This window comes from Plecotus auritus (assembly GCF_963455305.1).
Source record: "Plecotus auritus genome assembly, chromosome: 12".
Taxonomy (NCBI): Eukaryota; Metazoa; Chordata; class Mammalia; order Chiroptera; family Vespertilionidae; genus Plecotus; species Plecotus auritus.
The window spans coordinates 7,002,283-7,018,305 of NC_137778.1; the positions used below are offsets into that span (position 1 = coordinate 7,002,283).

The following is a 16,023-nucleotide window of genomic DNA, read 5'->3' on the forward strand; positions in this document are numbered from 1 at the left end:
TGCCCTGCACCCCCTGTGCTGGTCAGGTCATCTCCACCCCATCCCACCCCTCAGCCCTTTCTCTCTGCTGTTGCCTTGAAATAGAGGCTGAAACAACGCTCTCTGTATCCCTGTAGCCTTTACATTAGGCAAAGCCCCCCGCTGCCTCATGCCCCTGACTCCACAAGGGGTGATGGCCATTCCCCAAACCCTGGTCGCTGAGCCTGGGCCCACACACGCTGCTGAGTGTCTGGTGACTGAGGAGTCCCCAGGGAGCCTTTCCCTCCTGCCTGGCCTTCCTTCCTCGCCACCCATTCACAGCTTTGCTTTGGGAGTTGGTCTGCCTTGGCCTGTGGGTCAGTTCAGTTTAGGCTTCTTTTAGAGGAGAGGATTGGCTGTGCCCCAAAGCCTACAGAGCAAGAGAGAACGGCTAAGGAAAGCTGGGGGATCATGGACTGTCACCACGAACAGTAAATGTGTTTAGTGGCTGCATGCTATGCCTGCAGTAGGACAAGGGCCTGATACTACCCATTAACTCACACAACAAATATATTCTTACCACCCCGCCCCGTGTTATAGATGAGGAAACCAAGGTTGTTCTGATTTCAGAACTTGTGCCCTTCATCACTTTTCAGACTAGTCTTACAATGAGGGCTGGGACAGAAATAGACACAACAATAAACAAGAAAGAGACTAGGACAGTGATGGGAGAAGGGCCATGGGCAAGTCTGGGTGGGAGGCCAAAGAGAAGGGCATTGTAAGGTAGAGTCAGCCACTGTTCCCCTATACCCGCCTCACAGGTCTCCCCACCCATGCTCCCCTCGCTCTTCCAATGCAAGGTCTCCTAGGGACAGAGCTATATCAGTCTGGGGTCCTCCTCCCCTCCCCCCCACGCTGCTGCTGACGCAGCTGAACCAGACCCTGGGAGATGGAGGGGCCAGGGGGTGTGTGAATGAGGTATGGAGGGGCCAGCTCCTCGGGTTTCAGGAGCGAGAGCTTCGGGTGTCTGGTGGGTTAAAAATACAGAGGCCCCAACTCAGGGTCATTTGACACCAGTGGCTGAGCCTGCTGAGCCCAAGGGCCTGAAAGCAGGGGCTCGGAGGGAAGGCGCTGAGCAGAAAGCAGAGAGCAAAGCATCAGAGCGCAAAGGATGGGGGTGGTGCAGCGACTGGAAAGCACAGGGTGGAACGGCAGAGCCAAGGGCAAGGAGAGGGAGCAGGGAGGCATGAGAAGTCTGGCAGCTGCAGGCGAAGGTGAGGAAACGGAGCGAGCCTGGGCCACCATTTAGTCCCATTGCACACCCTCGCGGGTACACGGCAGGTCACATTCATCATGGACAAGTCTGACGTCCCAGGGTCTTTGTCCACATGCTCCCCTCCCCCCACATGCAGCAGACGTGAGAAACAAGGCGGGACACCACCTCCATCGCCTACTGCTGTGCGCACGTGAGTCACGCTCCTGTGAGCCAGGAGATGGGTTCTGAGGGCTCTCCGGCTCCAGCACGCCCCGCCTAGGCTGCCTCTGGCCTCTCCTGCGCCAGGGACCGCTGTCCCTCCTGGACTCACTCTGCCACGATCCCGAGACTTTCCGTGGCCCGCCTGCCCTGGCCCTGCAAGGCCTGCCCCACGGGAGCGTGGGAGCGTTCACTCCTCTAACCGAATTCCATGCCACCGCCTGGGTGCAAAATAAACACTGTCGCTCCAAAGTCAGGGCTATCTCAGGGTGGGCATGGGGGTTTCTGACTTGACCCAGCCCGCCATGGGGGTGCCTTCGTTTACCAGCGAATGGTGAGCGCCCTGGAGACGGTCCTTCCTTCCTAGGTACACGGAGCTGAACTCGTCCACTTGGCCCTCACCCCCAAGATGGGCTCCAGAAAGTTAGAGCCTTTCCCAGCTCCGGTTGGCTCTCAGATTTCCCAGTGTTAATCTCCCCCCCCCCCCCCCCGCCCAGTGTTCATACGTGATCCTCCTTGTCAAAGACATAGGAATGAATGAGTGACTGCTATTCGCTGCTCTCCTTGGCACCAGCAGCCCGGGGACCCTCCCTCTCCACTGTGCGCAGAAAACCGAGTCCCATCGGATCAGAGTCCAGAGCAGGAGCAGGAGCAGGCAGCAGCCAAGGGCTTTCTCCACCCCCCATGGGCAGAGGCGCCCCAAGGCCCATCGTGCAGCACTGCCCACCCCACGCCGGTCCCAAGTTAGGAGTGCTGAGGGAAGCAAAGGAAACCGGCTGGAACCGAGCCAGGTCTCCAGTCCTGGCCGAGGCTCCATCTTTTATTCAGAGAATGACCTCATCCTTGGTCCTGGTTCTTTACAGGGAAGTGCAGGGGGTCTCGCTGCTGCAGCCTGGACCGCATTTGTGTTGCCCCTCTTCGCGACAGGATCAGAGAGACAGACTTCACCTGGAAGGGATTCCAGGTTCTGGGACTTAGAGTTAATACTGCGCTTGTCCCTTCTCTCCTGTTCCGTGAATCTAACTTCTGACGCAGAATATCTCCCCCTCTACCCCCACTTCCTCCTCTCTGAGTCCCCTGGCCCTCACTTCCCCTACTTACCCCAACTCCGCCTTCACCAGCCCCAGTTTCATTTACCTCTCGACTCATCTGCTCTTATTTTTAGCTCCAGCTCTTTCCTTTCTTAATATGGTGATGAGCTAGGCTGGTGTGGGGACGGGGACGGGGCTGAGGAGCCCTGGACATTGTGGGGAGGGGAGAGGAGGGAGGTTCTGGGAGCCGGGGACAGGGGCAGGAGGTGGGAGATGCCGCTCTCATGGAGCTGTCCTGGCCTCAGAAGGTTACCCATCTCCCCTGCCAACTCTGAGAACATATTTAGACTGGACCAGGTGGGGCTGCGGGGTGCCAATCTCGGGGCAGCTCGGGTTCCGCCCCGCCCCCTGCTCCTCTTCCTCCTCCTGACCCTTTTTCTCTTGGCTCTGTTGACAGTGTCTCCAGGACCCAGCAGTGTCCTCTGTCCGCTGCCCAGGCCCTTCCCCACCCTACCCTCACTGTGCGCCCCTAGCTCAGGACCCAGGACCCAGGGCCCCTCCCTCCCCGGTGAACCTCTTCTGGACCAGCAGAGTCAACCCGAGATCTCACTACCTCCATGCGCGCTGCAGTCAGGATGGGGGCCAGAGCTGTGCCGGGCCTTCGGCTGGCACTGCTGCTACTGCTGGTGCTAGGGACCCCCGAGTCAGGGGTGCGGGGGCAGGACGGGCTGGACTTCCCCGAGTACGATGGCGTGGACCGTGTGGTCAATGTCAACGCGAAGAACTACAAGAACGTGTTCAAGAAGTACGAGGTGCTCGCGCTGCTCTACCACGAGCCCCCCGAGGACGACAAGGCCTCACAAAGACAATTTGAGATGGAGGAGCTGATCCTGGAGGTGAGAGCTGGGGGCTGCAGGCCTGCGGAGCACGCCCAGCCCCTGTCTGCAGCACCCCCCCCCCCATCCTACCACCCCACGCAGGCCTTTGAGGGTGGGGTCTGGGGCCGGGGACAGTGTGGCAGGACCCCTGTCTTGACCAATAGGACCCAAGTGGCATGTGGCCTCAGCCGAATGAGAGACTTGGGGACCCAAAAGTACCACTGGAGTCAGGCAATGTGGGAGTGGGGGTGGGGGTAGGGGGGAGGGGCACTGCGAGGAATGTCTCCTCCACGCTATAGGAGCTGGCAGTACCAGGTTCAGCTAGGACTGGGGTGTCCTCAGAAAGGGGGCAAAAAAGGAAAAGGGAGGTTCTTCAGGGGAAGGGGGAGCATGCCCCTCTCAGTACACTTAGGAGCAGCACCCCGAAGAGATCTAAACTGAGTATACATGTAACTGTTACTAACACCTTGCAAGTCATTTATATCATGGCTAAAGGCTTACTAGAGCCCAGCACGCCTCCACGTGTCTCCGTCCCTCGCTCTTCCTCCGCTCCCTTGCTCCCCACCTGCCCCTATTGGGTCAAGCAGGCTCTTCTGGTTGGAACATTCTTATGGCTGGAAGAGGCTGCAGAGTGCCTTCCCCAGCTTCTCTTTGTGGGAAGATTCCCCTCACCCCCAAGCTGACCTCGGGCTCAGAGGAGAGAGGGGCTCTTCCTACAAGAAAACACCTGTGTTCAGAGACGATGGGGTGATGCAGTCACACATCCCTCCGGAGCCGGCGTGTGCTAGCGCTCCCGGTCCCGGCATCAGCAGCCCCTTCCCTAGCCTGGCGGTACAGAAAGGCCCCAGCTTACCCAGGGCTTGGAGTATTTCAGGGCAAGAGACCAGGGCCGCGGGCTCTCATTTCTGTGTGCCCCTGCCAGGCTGGAACCGGCCATCTGATTAATGAGCTGAGTATTTTTATCCTGAGGGCTCAGCATCCGTGGCCATCCACCTGCCAGCTGCCTCCCTTCCTGTCCTCCTGGGACTGAGGCTGTGTGAGGTGGGGTTGAGCCGAAAGCCACACCCAAGGCAGAGCACACCAGGCTGAGAGTGTGGCGGGCAGGCTGAGGGCAGCGACCTGGGGCGTGAGAGTGAAGGGGAACGTTCACCTGGATGAAGGGGCCCAGCCGTGTCTCCTCTGGCTCTGGCTCTCTCCCTCTGAGGGTAACAAGTGCTGGTCACAGTGACCTCTGCTTTCAGGCATTCCCCACTCATCAGCAACGTGACCAGCCCAGCCCACCCCCACTACGCCCCTGCTCTCCCAATGCTTCCCATTGAGGGTCACTTGTGAGAATCCCAAGTTGGATGTTACCTCATATTGGGCATGGCCTCCGATGAGGATAGATGCGTGAGCTCAGCCCCGAGCGAGGGAAGGGCCTCCTTCTCCCTAAAGCCAGATTCCTCAGCATTCCTGAGGAAGCGGGCATATCACAACGCTTCAAAGTTCAGCGTAACAAGCACATTGCAAGCGAGCAGTAGATGTTCAGGCATTTCCTGAGCTAAGGAACATAAGGGTGGGGTTGTAGGAAAGGTGGAGGTATTTGGATCCTTACACAGCGTCAAGGTCAACTCTTCAACTGCCTGCATCCCACATGGCCCACTTGGAAGCATACGATAGGAAAGAGGGGTTCCTATGAATTCCAGGGGCTGACTTTAACCTAACCCTCCCTGCAGTTAGCAGCCCAAGTCCTAGAAGACAAGGGTGTTGGCTTCGGGATGGTGGACTCTGAGAAGGACACAGCTGTAGCCAAGAAACTAGGTAAGGGCGGGGTGGGAGCGGGGAGGGGACGGTGACCTGGAGTCTGGAGGGGCAGCCCTGGTATGGGCTAGGAACTGCACCCTGCTATTCTGAAGCGGAGAAAACACTGACATTAGAAGGGTTATGGCTAAGGGTCCTGGCCTCTCTTATTCCTTATGGAGACTCCTGTTCAAGCCCCAGAAAGAGGTGGACACGGCCTTCTTCATATGTTTTTCAGATAACTAAAACACAGGACTAGGTGCTGGAGTGGCCTCAGTAAACACCTCTTCCCACCCCTCCCCCTCCAGAGCCCTGGCTAGGTGTTACAACACTGGCCACCAGGGGGTGACACAGGCCTGAGACTGGCCATCAGACATGGATGGGGGTGGGGTAGTCGGTGATTAAGTCTTCGAGTCAGTAACAGCAGAGGTTAAAGGGCTGAACTGGCAACTGGCCACTGGAGTCCTCAGGGGAGGTAACATGAAATCTCTCTTTAGTGTGACAAACAGAGGAGAAATCTTTCTACATCCTCCCCTAACGCCCTCACCTGATCTCAGTTTCTCCCTGGAGAGACTCTTGAACCAGGACATAGACCCCAGGGGTGTAGGGCTAAGGGGCAGAGAGGTGAGTGAGGCTGGGGAAGGGGAGGGGTGGTGGCGGGGTCCAGTGGGATTATAGAATGGGCTCTGGCCCTGAATTTGGACTCTGGGGTCTGTGGGAAGGTTGGGGTCACGCTCATCTCTGGTCCACTCCCTAGGACTAACTGAAGAGGACAGTATCTATGTGTTCAAGGGAGATGAAGTCATTGAGTATGACGGCGAACTCTCTGCTGACACCCTGGTGGAGTTTCTGCTTGATGTGAGGATTCATTACCCTGGACCTAATGTCCTTGCTTTAAAACTTTATGCCTATCCTTAACCAAACCCAACCTTATACATGCATGCACACTTAACCAAACCCAACCTTATACATGCATGCACACTTAACCAAACCCAACCTTATACATGCATGCACACTTAACCAAACCCAACCTTATACATGCATGCACACTTAACCAAACCCAACCTTATACATGCATGCACACTTAACCAAACCCAACCTTATACATGCATGCACACTTAACCAAACCCAACCTTATACATGCATGCACACTTAACCAAACCCAACCTTATACATGCATGCGCGTGCGCACACACCCCAGTGAGCACCTTCCTCCTGTTCCCCGCACCCCTTTCCTCTTCCTCATTCCTCTCCTACCAATGAGGATAGAAACTCACTCTCTTCCTTCAATGTCCCTGCTCTTCCAGGTCCTAGAGGACCCTGTGGAATTGATTGAGGGTGAACGAGAGCTGCAGGCATTTGAGAACATCGAGGATGACAACAAACTCATTGGCTACTTCAAGAGCAAAGACTCAGAGCGTGGGTAACCCTCAGACTCCATGGTTCTCCTCCCTGGACTTCCCCCTCCCCCACACTTAACCCACTACATGGCCCCTCTATCTCCCTAACTCCTCGCCACAGTCAGCTCCATCACCTGCCCTGATCTTCTGCACTCTGGTGGTTCCCAGAGAGGTACCTCCAGCATGCCACCTCCTCCATCACATGTTTTACTCACTCTCAGAGGGTTAGAGAGGGTGGGTCTCGGAACTAGGGGAGACAGATGAGAGAGGGCTCCTTGGCACAGCCTGCTCTCCCAGAGACTGACTCTGCATCTCCCTTCAGATTACAAGGCTTTTGAGGATGCCGCAGAGGAGTTTCATCCGTACATCCCCTTCTTCGCCACCTTCGACAGCAAGGTATCCCACCCCAGAACACATTGGGTCTCCCTCACCCACCTCAGCAGCCCTCCAATCCCTCTCCCAGAATCTATGGGGACCTATTCTGCCCCCTGCACACCACACTCCCACCTCTACCTCAGGCCTCCTCCACCGCAAAGATTTAGATTATCTAACCCAGTCCTCTCATGTCCAATCAAAGCCCAGAAAAGTGAAGACACTTGTCCAATGTCACAGTGGCAGTCTGACTCCCTTCCTCTTCCTTGCTCCCCCATCATACTGCTTCTCACCATAACCCTGCATCCCCTGCTCCACCCTCACCCCCAAAGGTGGCAAAGAAGCTGACCCTGAAGCTGAACGAGGTTGACTTCTATGAAGCCTTCATGGACGAGCCTGTGACAATCCCAGACAAGCCCAACAGCAAAGAGGAGATTGTCAGCTTCGTGGAGGAGCATAGGAGGTAGGGCAGGGCAGACCTCTGAGCGGGCCAGAGCACTGTCTGTGCCATGGGCTGGGGGAATCTCGGCTACCAGGAGGCTTCTCTCACCTTGAGGCCATCCACTTCTGGATGCCAGTGCTCAAGATATGCTGACTCTTTTCCACAATGTTTTGCACCCTAACCAGCCCTTACACATAGAAGGTTCTCCATAAATGTGTACTGTGGGTTGTGACAAGTGTTGAGTGCCTGTGGTCTTCCAGGAACTGAGAGGTGCTTTCTATCTGTATTCTTCTATTTAATCCTTTTAACAACCTCAAGTAAAGAGGTTCCACAGGCAACAAGTGTCAGAACTGAATTCCAATCCAGATCTGGCCGGTGATCTTTCTCATACATTACCCTACGCCAGTGGTGCTCAACAGTGTGGAGGGACTGGCAAGGTAGAGGGAGGATTTTGCTTTCCAGGGGATATTTGTCAATGTCTGGAGAGAGTTTTTAGCTGGGGACAGTGCTGCTGGTATTTAGTGGGTAGAGGTCAGGGATGTTGCTAACAGAACAGCCCCCACAACAGTTACCTGGCCCCAAAAGTCAATAGTAGAAACCCTGCCCTAAACTCACACATGGCTCTCTTCTTTCATAGAACTTCACAGCTGGAAATAGCCTCTCATCGGTGTAAACCATACTCACTCCCTCTAGATTATCGTCCCCTTTAGCAGGGCAGAAGTGTGTTTGCTTTGTTTAACTCTGTCTAACAGCACCTAGCACAGGGCTCAGAACATCTCAGACACCCAATTTTATTGAATGAATGAGTGAATGAGTGAATGAATGAATGAAAAAATGAGTATTCAGATGCTCAGTTCTTACCTTCCTACCAAAAGGCTCTCTTGCAGTGCCCTTGTCCACCCTCCATTCTCCCACCTGTTTAGACCATGCAATGACCTGAGCCTGGTGCCCAGAGCTTAGACTTTGCCAGATGTCTTTGTTCTGGGCTACAAGCTGCCCGTGCCCTAGGCAAGACCCACAGGCAGACTCTGCTATGGAGACTCTGGGGGGTGTCCTCTGTCTGTTCTAGATCGACCCTGAGGAAACTGAAGCCTGAGAGTATGTATGAGACCTGGGTGAGTACCCCTAGAAAGAACCAGGCCCTGGGGAAACATAGGTGGGTGCAGAGCCAAGTCCTAGAAACTTCCCACCCTACTGCTCCTCATGCCTCGCTTGTAGGAAAGACAATGACGCCAGCAAAGGTTGGGGGGGGGTGTTGTTCTGAAGAACGTGTCACATGTAAGTTGATGAAGATGACAAAGTAGCCCTAGCTGGTTTGGCTCAGTGGATAGAGCGTCAGCCTGCGGACTGAAGGGTCCTAGATTCAATTCCAGTCAAGGGCACATGCCAAGGATGCGGGCTTGTTCCCCAGTAGCGGGCATGCAGGAGGCAGACAGTCAATGATTCTCTCTCATCATTGATGTTTCTATCTCTCTCTCCCTTCTCCCTTCCTCTCTGAAATCAATATATATTAAGAAAAAAAAAGATGACAAGGTAGAGCCACAGTTCTGGGGCTGAAGGGTTTGCCAGAGGAGGTATGGGGCCTAGAGCTGAACGGAGGTGTCACTTGGGATCACCACCATAAGAAGTCACCTAATCCAGAAGCTGAGTTTCCATAAAATTCAGGTTCAAGGAAGATGTAGGGTCTGTTCTGGGGTCTCTGGCTTCGGGGAATACAGCTAAGGCCCTCCTCCTTCCCCCACCGCAGGAGGACGACATGGATGGAATCCACATTGTGGCCTTTGCAGAGGAAGCTGATCCCGGTGAGGGAGGAACACTGGATGAACTGGGGGGACTGGTGAAAGGGGGAGACAGGGGTGTTTGGGGAGGCATTCCTGGGAGAGTGCAAGTGGCCTGGGCTAGACATTGGAGATGTGGGAGGTGAGGAAGAGATCTGGATTCTGTCTTCTGTTTGTCCCTTTTCTCTCCACCCACCTCATACTTCTCGCTTGTGTTCCCTCCAAGATGGCTATGAGTTCTTAGAGACTCTCAAGGCTGTGGCCCAAGATAACACTGAAAACCCTGATCTTAGCATCATCTGGATTGACCCTGATGACTTTCCCCTGGTAAGGCACTGCTCAGGCCCGGCTGTCCTAAGTTAGGGCCTAGACTATGGCACGTTCTGAAGGGAGCTTGTTTCCAAGTTCCTATCCCATCTCCTTGCGGGAGGCCCTGGGAGATTATGCCTGCTGCATGCTCAAGGGCACAGTGGGCATGGAGAGAGCCTGAGAAGGGGAGCGGGATCAGAAGGAACCACATGGGACATCACCCACATGACTCCCAGAGCAGAAGCTGGGCAGAGGTTGACTCCTTCTAGAGAAAACCAGAATTTGGGGGAGCAGATGGACACATCACTCCTGCATGTGGATGTACACAATCATAGAATCAAAGCACAGAGGTTCCAAAAAATAAATAAATAAATAAACAAACAAACAAACAAACAAATAAATAAATAATTTAAAAAAGCACAGAGGTTCCCTGTTTCAGGGGACACCTTTGTTCCCAGCTTAACCCCCAACACCCAACATTCATTGTTGAAAACTAACTGAATGAACAAACAGAAATGTGAGGAAATGGGCAGTGACCAGGCATAACTACCTCAGTTTAGAGATGTGGAAACTGAGGGCGGGAAGAAGTGACTAGCCCAGAATCACAGGGTCACTCAGTAGCAGATCCAGGATCAAAACAGGGCCAGACTGGTCCTCCTCATACTTTCCCTTCAGATTTCTACCCTTTAACTGCTTAGCTCTACCTATTCCCTCAGGCCCTGCAGCTGGGCCCCTCCTGCTCTGCCCTGGGTTCACAGTGTTCTTTATCCCTGTGCTGACCCTCACACCCTCCTGGACTCATGTGCTCCTTGACCCCATTACCTTGCCCCATGTGGTCTCTCCACAGCTGGTTCCGTACTGGGAGAAGACGTTTGATATCGACCTGTCAGCCCCACAAATAGGAGTCGTCAATGTTACTGATGTAAGTTTCCTTCATTCATCCCTGGTTGACCCTCAACTCTGCTTCCCAGAATAGCTGACTCCCCTCTGCTCTGCTAAGGAGGAGCTGAGTCTTCCCAAAAGAAGCAGACATGCCCAGCCTAACCCTAACCCTAACCCTGACCACAGCCGTCTCCACCTGTTAGAATCGGCTGCTCATCCTTTAAGGCCTAGTGCACACATCCTCTTCTCCATGAAGTCTTTCCAGATCTCTCACTTGGAATCATTTCTTCCTTAGCACTCTCAGAGTCCATTGGCACTTAAAACGTGACTTCCATATGGCTATTTATGTGCCATACGTGTCCCTTCCAGGAGACTGAGCTTTTTGAGGGCAGAAATATCACTCGCATATGACAGGTGCTTTGATAATGTTTGTTGAGTTGAACTTAATAAGCCAGTCTTTACTTTCATATAATTCTCAGTCTAACTAAGGAGGCAGGTATTCCATTCACTACCAGGACAAATCTGATAAACTCTATAGTAAAGACACAAATAAAAAGCTAGGAAGACACAAAAATCAAAGTGGTTTCTGCTTGAGAAAATCAAAGAAGCATTTATTTTTTTATATTTTTACTAGTGGCCCAGTGCATGAAATTCATGCACATGAAAAGGGGATTAATTAGAGGACATATTTTAATATTGCTATTTGCCCTTTCTCTATAATAGAAGTGTCACAGGTGAAAGAAAATTAGTAAAATGTATATGAAAATCTTCCTCCTGTCAGAGTCTGGCACACACCACAGGACCCAGAGTCAAGTCCCCACCCACCCACATGCACCTCAAAACCGCGTGAGACCCAGACCCGGCCGGCCCTCCCCCATTGGGCTAGATCCAGACCTGGCCAGTCCCACCCTTGTCAAGCCCCACCAGATGGGGGCACAGCCTCAGGTCCCCTGGCCCGGCACCAGGGTGGGGGGCATGGCTGAGGTCCCCCAGCCCAGGCTGGGGCGGGGGCGCGCCTTGAGGTCCCCCATCAATCCCTGCCAGGTGGGGGACACGGCCTGAGATCCCTTGTCAAGCTCCGCCAGGTGGGGGGCATGGCCTGAGGTCCCCCATCAAGCCCTGCTGGGCAGGGGTTGCACCTTGAGGTCCCCCGTCAAGCCCCGCCAGGCGGGGGGGGGGGGGGCAGCCTCAGGTCCCCTGTCAAGCCCCGCTGGGTGGGGGGTGCAGCCTGAGGTCCCCCAGCCCAGCACTGGGGCAGGGGGGCACACCTTGAGGTCCCCTGTCAAGCCCTGCCGGACGGGGGACACAGCCTGAGGTCCCCCGGCCTGGCACCAGGAGGGGGGGGGGCACAGCTTCAGGTCCCCTGTCAAGCCCCGCTGGGTGGAGGGCACAGCCTGAGGTCCCCCGGCCCGGGGCAAGGGGAGCAGCCTGAGGTCCCCCGGCCCAGTACTGGGGCCAGGGGGCGCACCTTGAGGTCCCCTGTCAAGCCCCGCCGGGTGGGGAGCATGGCCTCAGGTCCCCCGGCCTGGCATCGGAATGGGGGCCACAGCCTTAGGTCCCCCGTCAAGCCCTGCCAGGTGGGGGGTGTGGCCTGAGGTCCCCTGTCAAGCCCCACGGGGGCGGGGAGGGGGGTGGCGCAGCCTCAGGTCCCTGCCGATTGCTCGTTAAGGCTCATTACGGGAACTTGGCCTTCACTGTGGGTACAGCCATCTTGTGTTATGGAAACCCCCCCTCCCCTGCCATCTTTTGTGGCAGAGTGATGGTCAATTTGCATATTCCCTCTTTATTATATAGGATTAATTTCAGAGAGGAAAGGAGAGGGAAATAGAAACATTAATGATGACAGAGAATCATTGATCGCCTGCCTCCTGCACGCCCCACACTCAGGACCGAGTCCGCAATCAAGGCATGTGCCCTGACCAGGAATTGAACTTGTGGCTTTCTGGTTCATAGGTTGATGCTCAACCACTGAGCCACACTGGTCAGGCAGAGAAGGGTTTAAAAGGAGTGTGGCATTCAAAGTGGAGATTGCACAATGTAGAGGAGTTCTACAAGTGAAAATTATGAGAAATCACTTCCAAACTTATGGAAAAGTTAGTATAAAAGGTCAAAAGTAGGAAAATGAATATTAGCATCAGGAAAAGGCAAGTAGTTTTTTGTGGCTTGAGAGTCTAGAGACCCCTGAGGCTGGTGCTGGAAAAGCAGTTTATAAAAAGCCTTGAATGCTGAAGTTTCTGACTTGCGGGCCATAGAGAGCCGCCAGTGGTCCTGCATCAAGGGCTTGATAGAGAGGTCTGTGTTAGGAGCTCAGCAGGACAACAGCATGGCAAAAAGACTGAAGGGAAAAAATCTATTTGCCCATCCAGCCGTTCTTTCTACTCCTACGGTCACTGTTCTAACCTAGACCTTCTCCCCTGGCCACTGCCAGATGAAGGGAGGGGACAGAGGAATAGGGAAGGATGTGCAGAGTCCACCGAGTGGGAGGACAGGTCCAGAGAACTAAGTCGGGCTTAGCTCACTCCTCATCTGTGCTGTGTCCTAGGCTGACAGCATATGGATGGAGATGGACGATGAGGAGGACCTGCCTTCCGCTGAGGAGCTGGAGGACTGGCTAGAGGATGTGCTGGAGGGTGAGATCAACACAGAGGATGATGATGACGACGACGATGATGATGACAACGACGACGATGACGACTAGTTGCTATGGCAACCATCTCCGTGCCCCACCTACTCTCCTTAGGCTCCCTCCCACCTTCCCTGAAGTCCTCCAGGGATACTAGGTCATTTTCTGCCATAGGGCCCCCAGGGCCTATATGCAGTGTGCTGAGTCCCTGGACCCCCCACTTGATAAGAAAAGGAACTACTTTTCCCTACACAACAGCCCAGCTATCTCATCTGACTTCTGTGTCCTGTCCCACAATGTCCTATATCTATTATATTCCTTCCATTACTCCCTAAACTCTTGTGGTTTTCCCCTTGTCATATCTCTGGGCCCCCATCTCTCCTCTGTTCCCCTTACCTGTGCACACTCTTCCCCCACTTTCTCAAACCCTCTATCCTTGGCCAAGAGGAAGGGAGGGCACTGTGATGGGGCTGAATCGCAGCAATCTTTTGTTAATGTATTTGGGTCAAACAAGAGGCCTCAATAAAGGATCTGGGGCAGCTGAACAAGTGTCTGCCGGTGAGGTCTCACCCCTATGGCAGCAGGGAGCCAGCCAGACGGGGTGCGTTAGGTGTGAGTGCCTTTTCAGAGGTGGTGATGGGAGTGGGGGCGGAGGGGGGCTCCCTCCAGCAGTTATCCCAGAGGGCTTGGGTTGTTTACCTGCTGCAAGTCAACAAGCCTTTTCTGAGCACACGGTGTTTGTCCGGCGCCGCTGCTGGGCTCTGGGAGAACAGAGAGCCAGCCTGTCCCCACGCTCAAGCTGGTTAACCTCCCTGGGAAGTCAAGACAAGCACGCGAACAACAGCTGAAGGAAAACACACAGCAACATGTAATCCAGTGATTCTGTTTTGCTCGACAGCACCCTCCCTGCAGCTCTTCTTTGAACGTCAAGACTGCATGCACATGACCCTTCCTTGGCGAGGCCTTTGCAGGGGTGGCCCTCCCGCAGGCTCCTCCTCCGGGCTCACTGCACCTTGTCGGCACCTCTGTTCTAGCACTCAGCACAGCCAGCCCAGCTCTTCCTTTACATGTCAGTCTGCCCCCACTAGACTGTGTGCCCCTTGAAGGCAGGAACCCAGGCCTTCTCTGTGTCCACAGGGCCTGGCACACAAAGAGTCGTCCCTAATAAGTGTTGGTTAAAAGAAGGAGCCAACGAATAGGATGGGCTCAGAAGAGAGAGATCAGAGTGGGCTTCGATGGCGTCATAAAGGAAGGGAATGCGTTTCTGGGCCTTAAATAAAGAATGGGATTTGATTAGGGGCAAGGGGGTTGGGGAGGGGACATTTCAGCCCGTGGGAACGTCAGAAGCACCAGAAGAATGTGTGTGTGTCCTTTTGGAGACACAGAGGAAACCAGAAAGACAAAAAGAGAAGCTTAAGCGGTGGCGGCGACCTGGAGTGGGCATGATGGACCTAGACTGCAGAGGTGTTTGGATTTAATCCTGTGAGCTGGGGAGGAAGGGCAACATTTCATGTGGATCTAGGGAGGGGAGATGAGGGACATACCAGAGGCTGGGAGCCCAACTCTTAGGATCAGAGACTGTTGTCATACTGGGGTGACGTTGGGAGAACATGGACCCGAGTGGTGGTCATGAGAATGGAGAGGAGACGTTGAGTTTTGTACACTGAGGATCCCCCAGACCTGGGCCTGCTAGAGTTCCCAGCACGAAGGATTCACATTCTCTCCAGCACAGCTCAGGCTGGGGTGCCTGTTGTAAAGGAGTCAGGGTTGGGGGGAGGGGGGACCAAGCAACTGAACAAGCCCATAACAGTTTTCATGGATCAGGTATAAGGGTGTTGCTGGGAGACAGAGAATTTCTGAGTATGGAAGAATGAGACCTGAAGTTAGAAAAGTTTTCCCCTCCACAGACTAATCCAGAAAGAGTTCCTGGGGAAAGTGGCAGAAGTAGAGAGTAAAAACCATGTATTCATGCAACCTGTGCCCATTTAATAACTTTAATACACAGTATGGGTACGGGGCCAATACATTAATATCATGGAGCTTACTACTTAGCGTAGGTCCGTGGAGGCCTGCACTAACAGTAGCTCCCATTTTAAACCCCCATCTGTAGCCTGTCCCTAGAGACAATGTCTAAATCTCATGAGAACCCTGTGAGATAGGCAGTGTCCCCGTCCTACCAGCAGGGATGCCAGTGAGGCTCAGAAGCATAACCTGCCTGAGGAAGGAGTAGAGGCAGCACGAAGCCCTGGTCTCTACCTTGTGTCTGGAAGACCTGGAACTTCCACCAATGCAGGTAAGTCATTTAGCTTCTTTGAGTCAAAAACATGCGTCAACGAAATCGTTTGGGCCCTACTACACAGAACAAATGAGATACAAAGGCAAATTAAGAGGGTGTTACCACCCAAGGGGCAGCACGGGGCACACGGGGGACAGGGCGCAGAGCCACGGGAAGGGCTGGGAAGCCCCCGCCTCAGGAGCCTGAGCCTCATCCAGGGCGAGTATGGACTCTAGAAAGGTCTCCCTGTGGCTTCCGGAGGGGTCTCTGGCAGGTGGAAACTGAGGGGAGGCCAGGGCCCTCCCAGAGGCCGTCCACACACTAATGGGCCAGACGTCTCCCCAAGGCCAGGCCCCGCCAGAGCTGAGCCCAGACCTTCAGGCTGGAGATGGGGGTGAAAACAGATGCTTCCCCACTTCTTCCTTCCTCCTTTCAGTCTGGCTGAGAATCCGTGGGAGGAAAGTCCCTGGGGTGGAAGGGAAGTGAGAGCCGCCTTGCGGGGCCTGGGCAGAGGGCAGCGCTAGGAGACGGAGCTTCGTGTGGCTTTGCAAGTTGTCTATATTTGCATGCTGAGCTCAGTGCTGCTTTTTCTCCTTAGAAAATGAAATGACATCATGGTGGGGGGAAGGCGGTGGGGTGGTATATTGGGAAAGGTAAAACAACAACAAAAACACACACAAGGGGCTGGCTGGCTTCATCTTAGAGGGAGGTCGATGGCCCCAGGGCCAGTGAAGGAGGCCCCGGTATTGCTTCTGGTCCCCACACCTACCTCCACCCTCAGCCTCCAGGAGCGGTCATTACCCACGACCCATAGGTGGGGGT

General features: G+C 54.4%; 1 protein-coding gene across 1 annotated transcript; it reads left to right on the forward strand.

The window, feature by feature from the left end:
- Positions 1 to 2,906: 2,906 nt before the first annotated feature.
- CASQ1 (calsequestrin 1) lies at positions 2,907 to 13,469 on the forward strand. Its single transcript, XM_080648247.1, has 11 exons — positions 2,907 to 3,359; positions 5,057 to 5,141; positions 5,878 to 5,978; positions 6,428 to 6,539; positions 6,843 to 6,916; positions 7,225 to 7,355; positions 8,404 to 8,449; positions 9,082 to 9,136; positions 9,339 to 9,439; positions 10,269 to 10,343; positions 12,846 to 13,469. Exons 1-11 carry the CDS (start codon positions 3,081 to 3,083, stop codon positions 12,999 to 13,001), a joined length of 1,215 nt encoding a protein of 404 aa, XP_080504373.1. The 5' UTR covers positions 2,907 to 3,080; the 3' UTR covers positions 13,002 to 13,469.
- Positions 13,470 to 16,023: the final 2,554 nt, after the last annotated feature.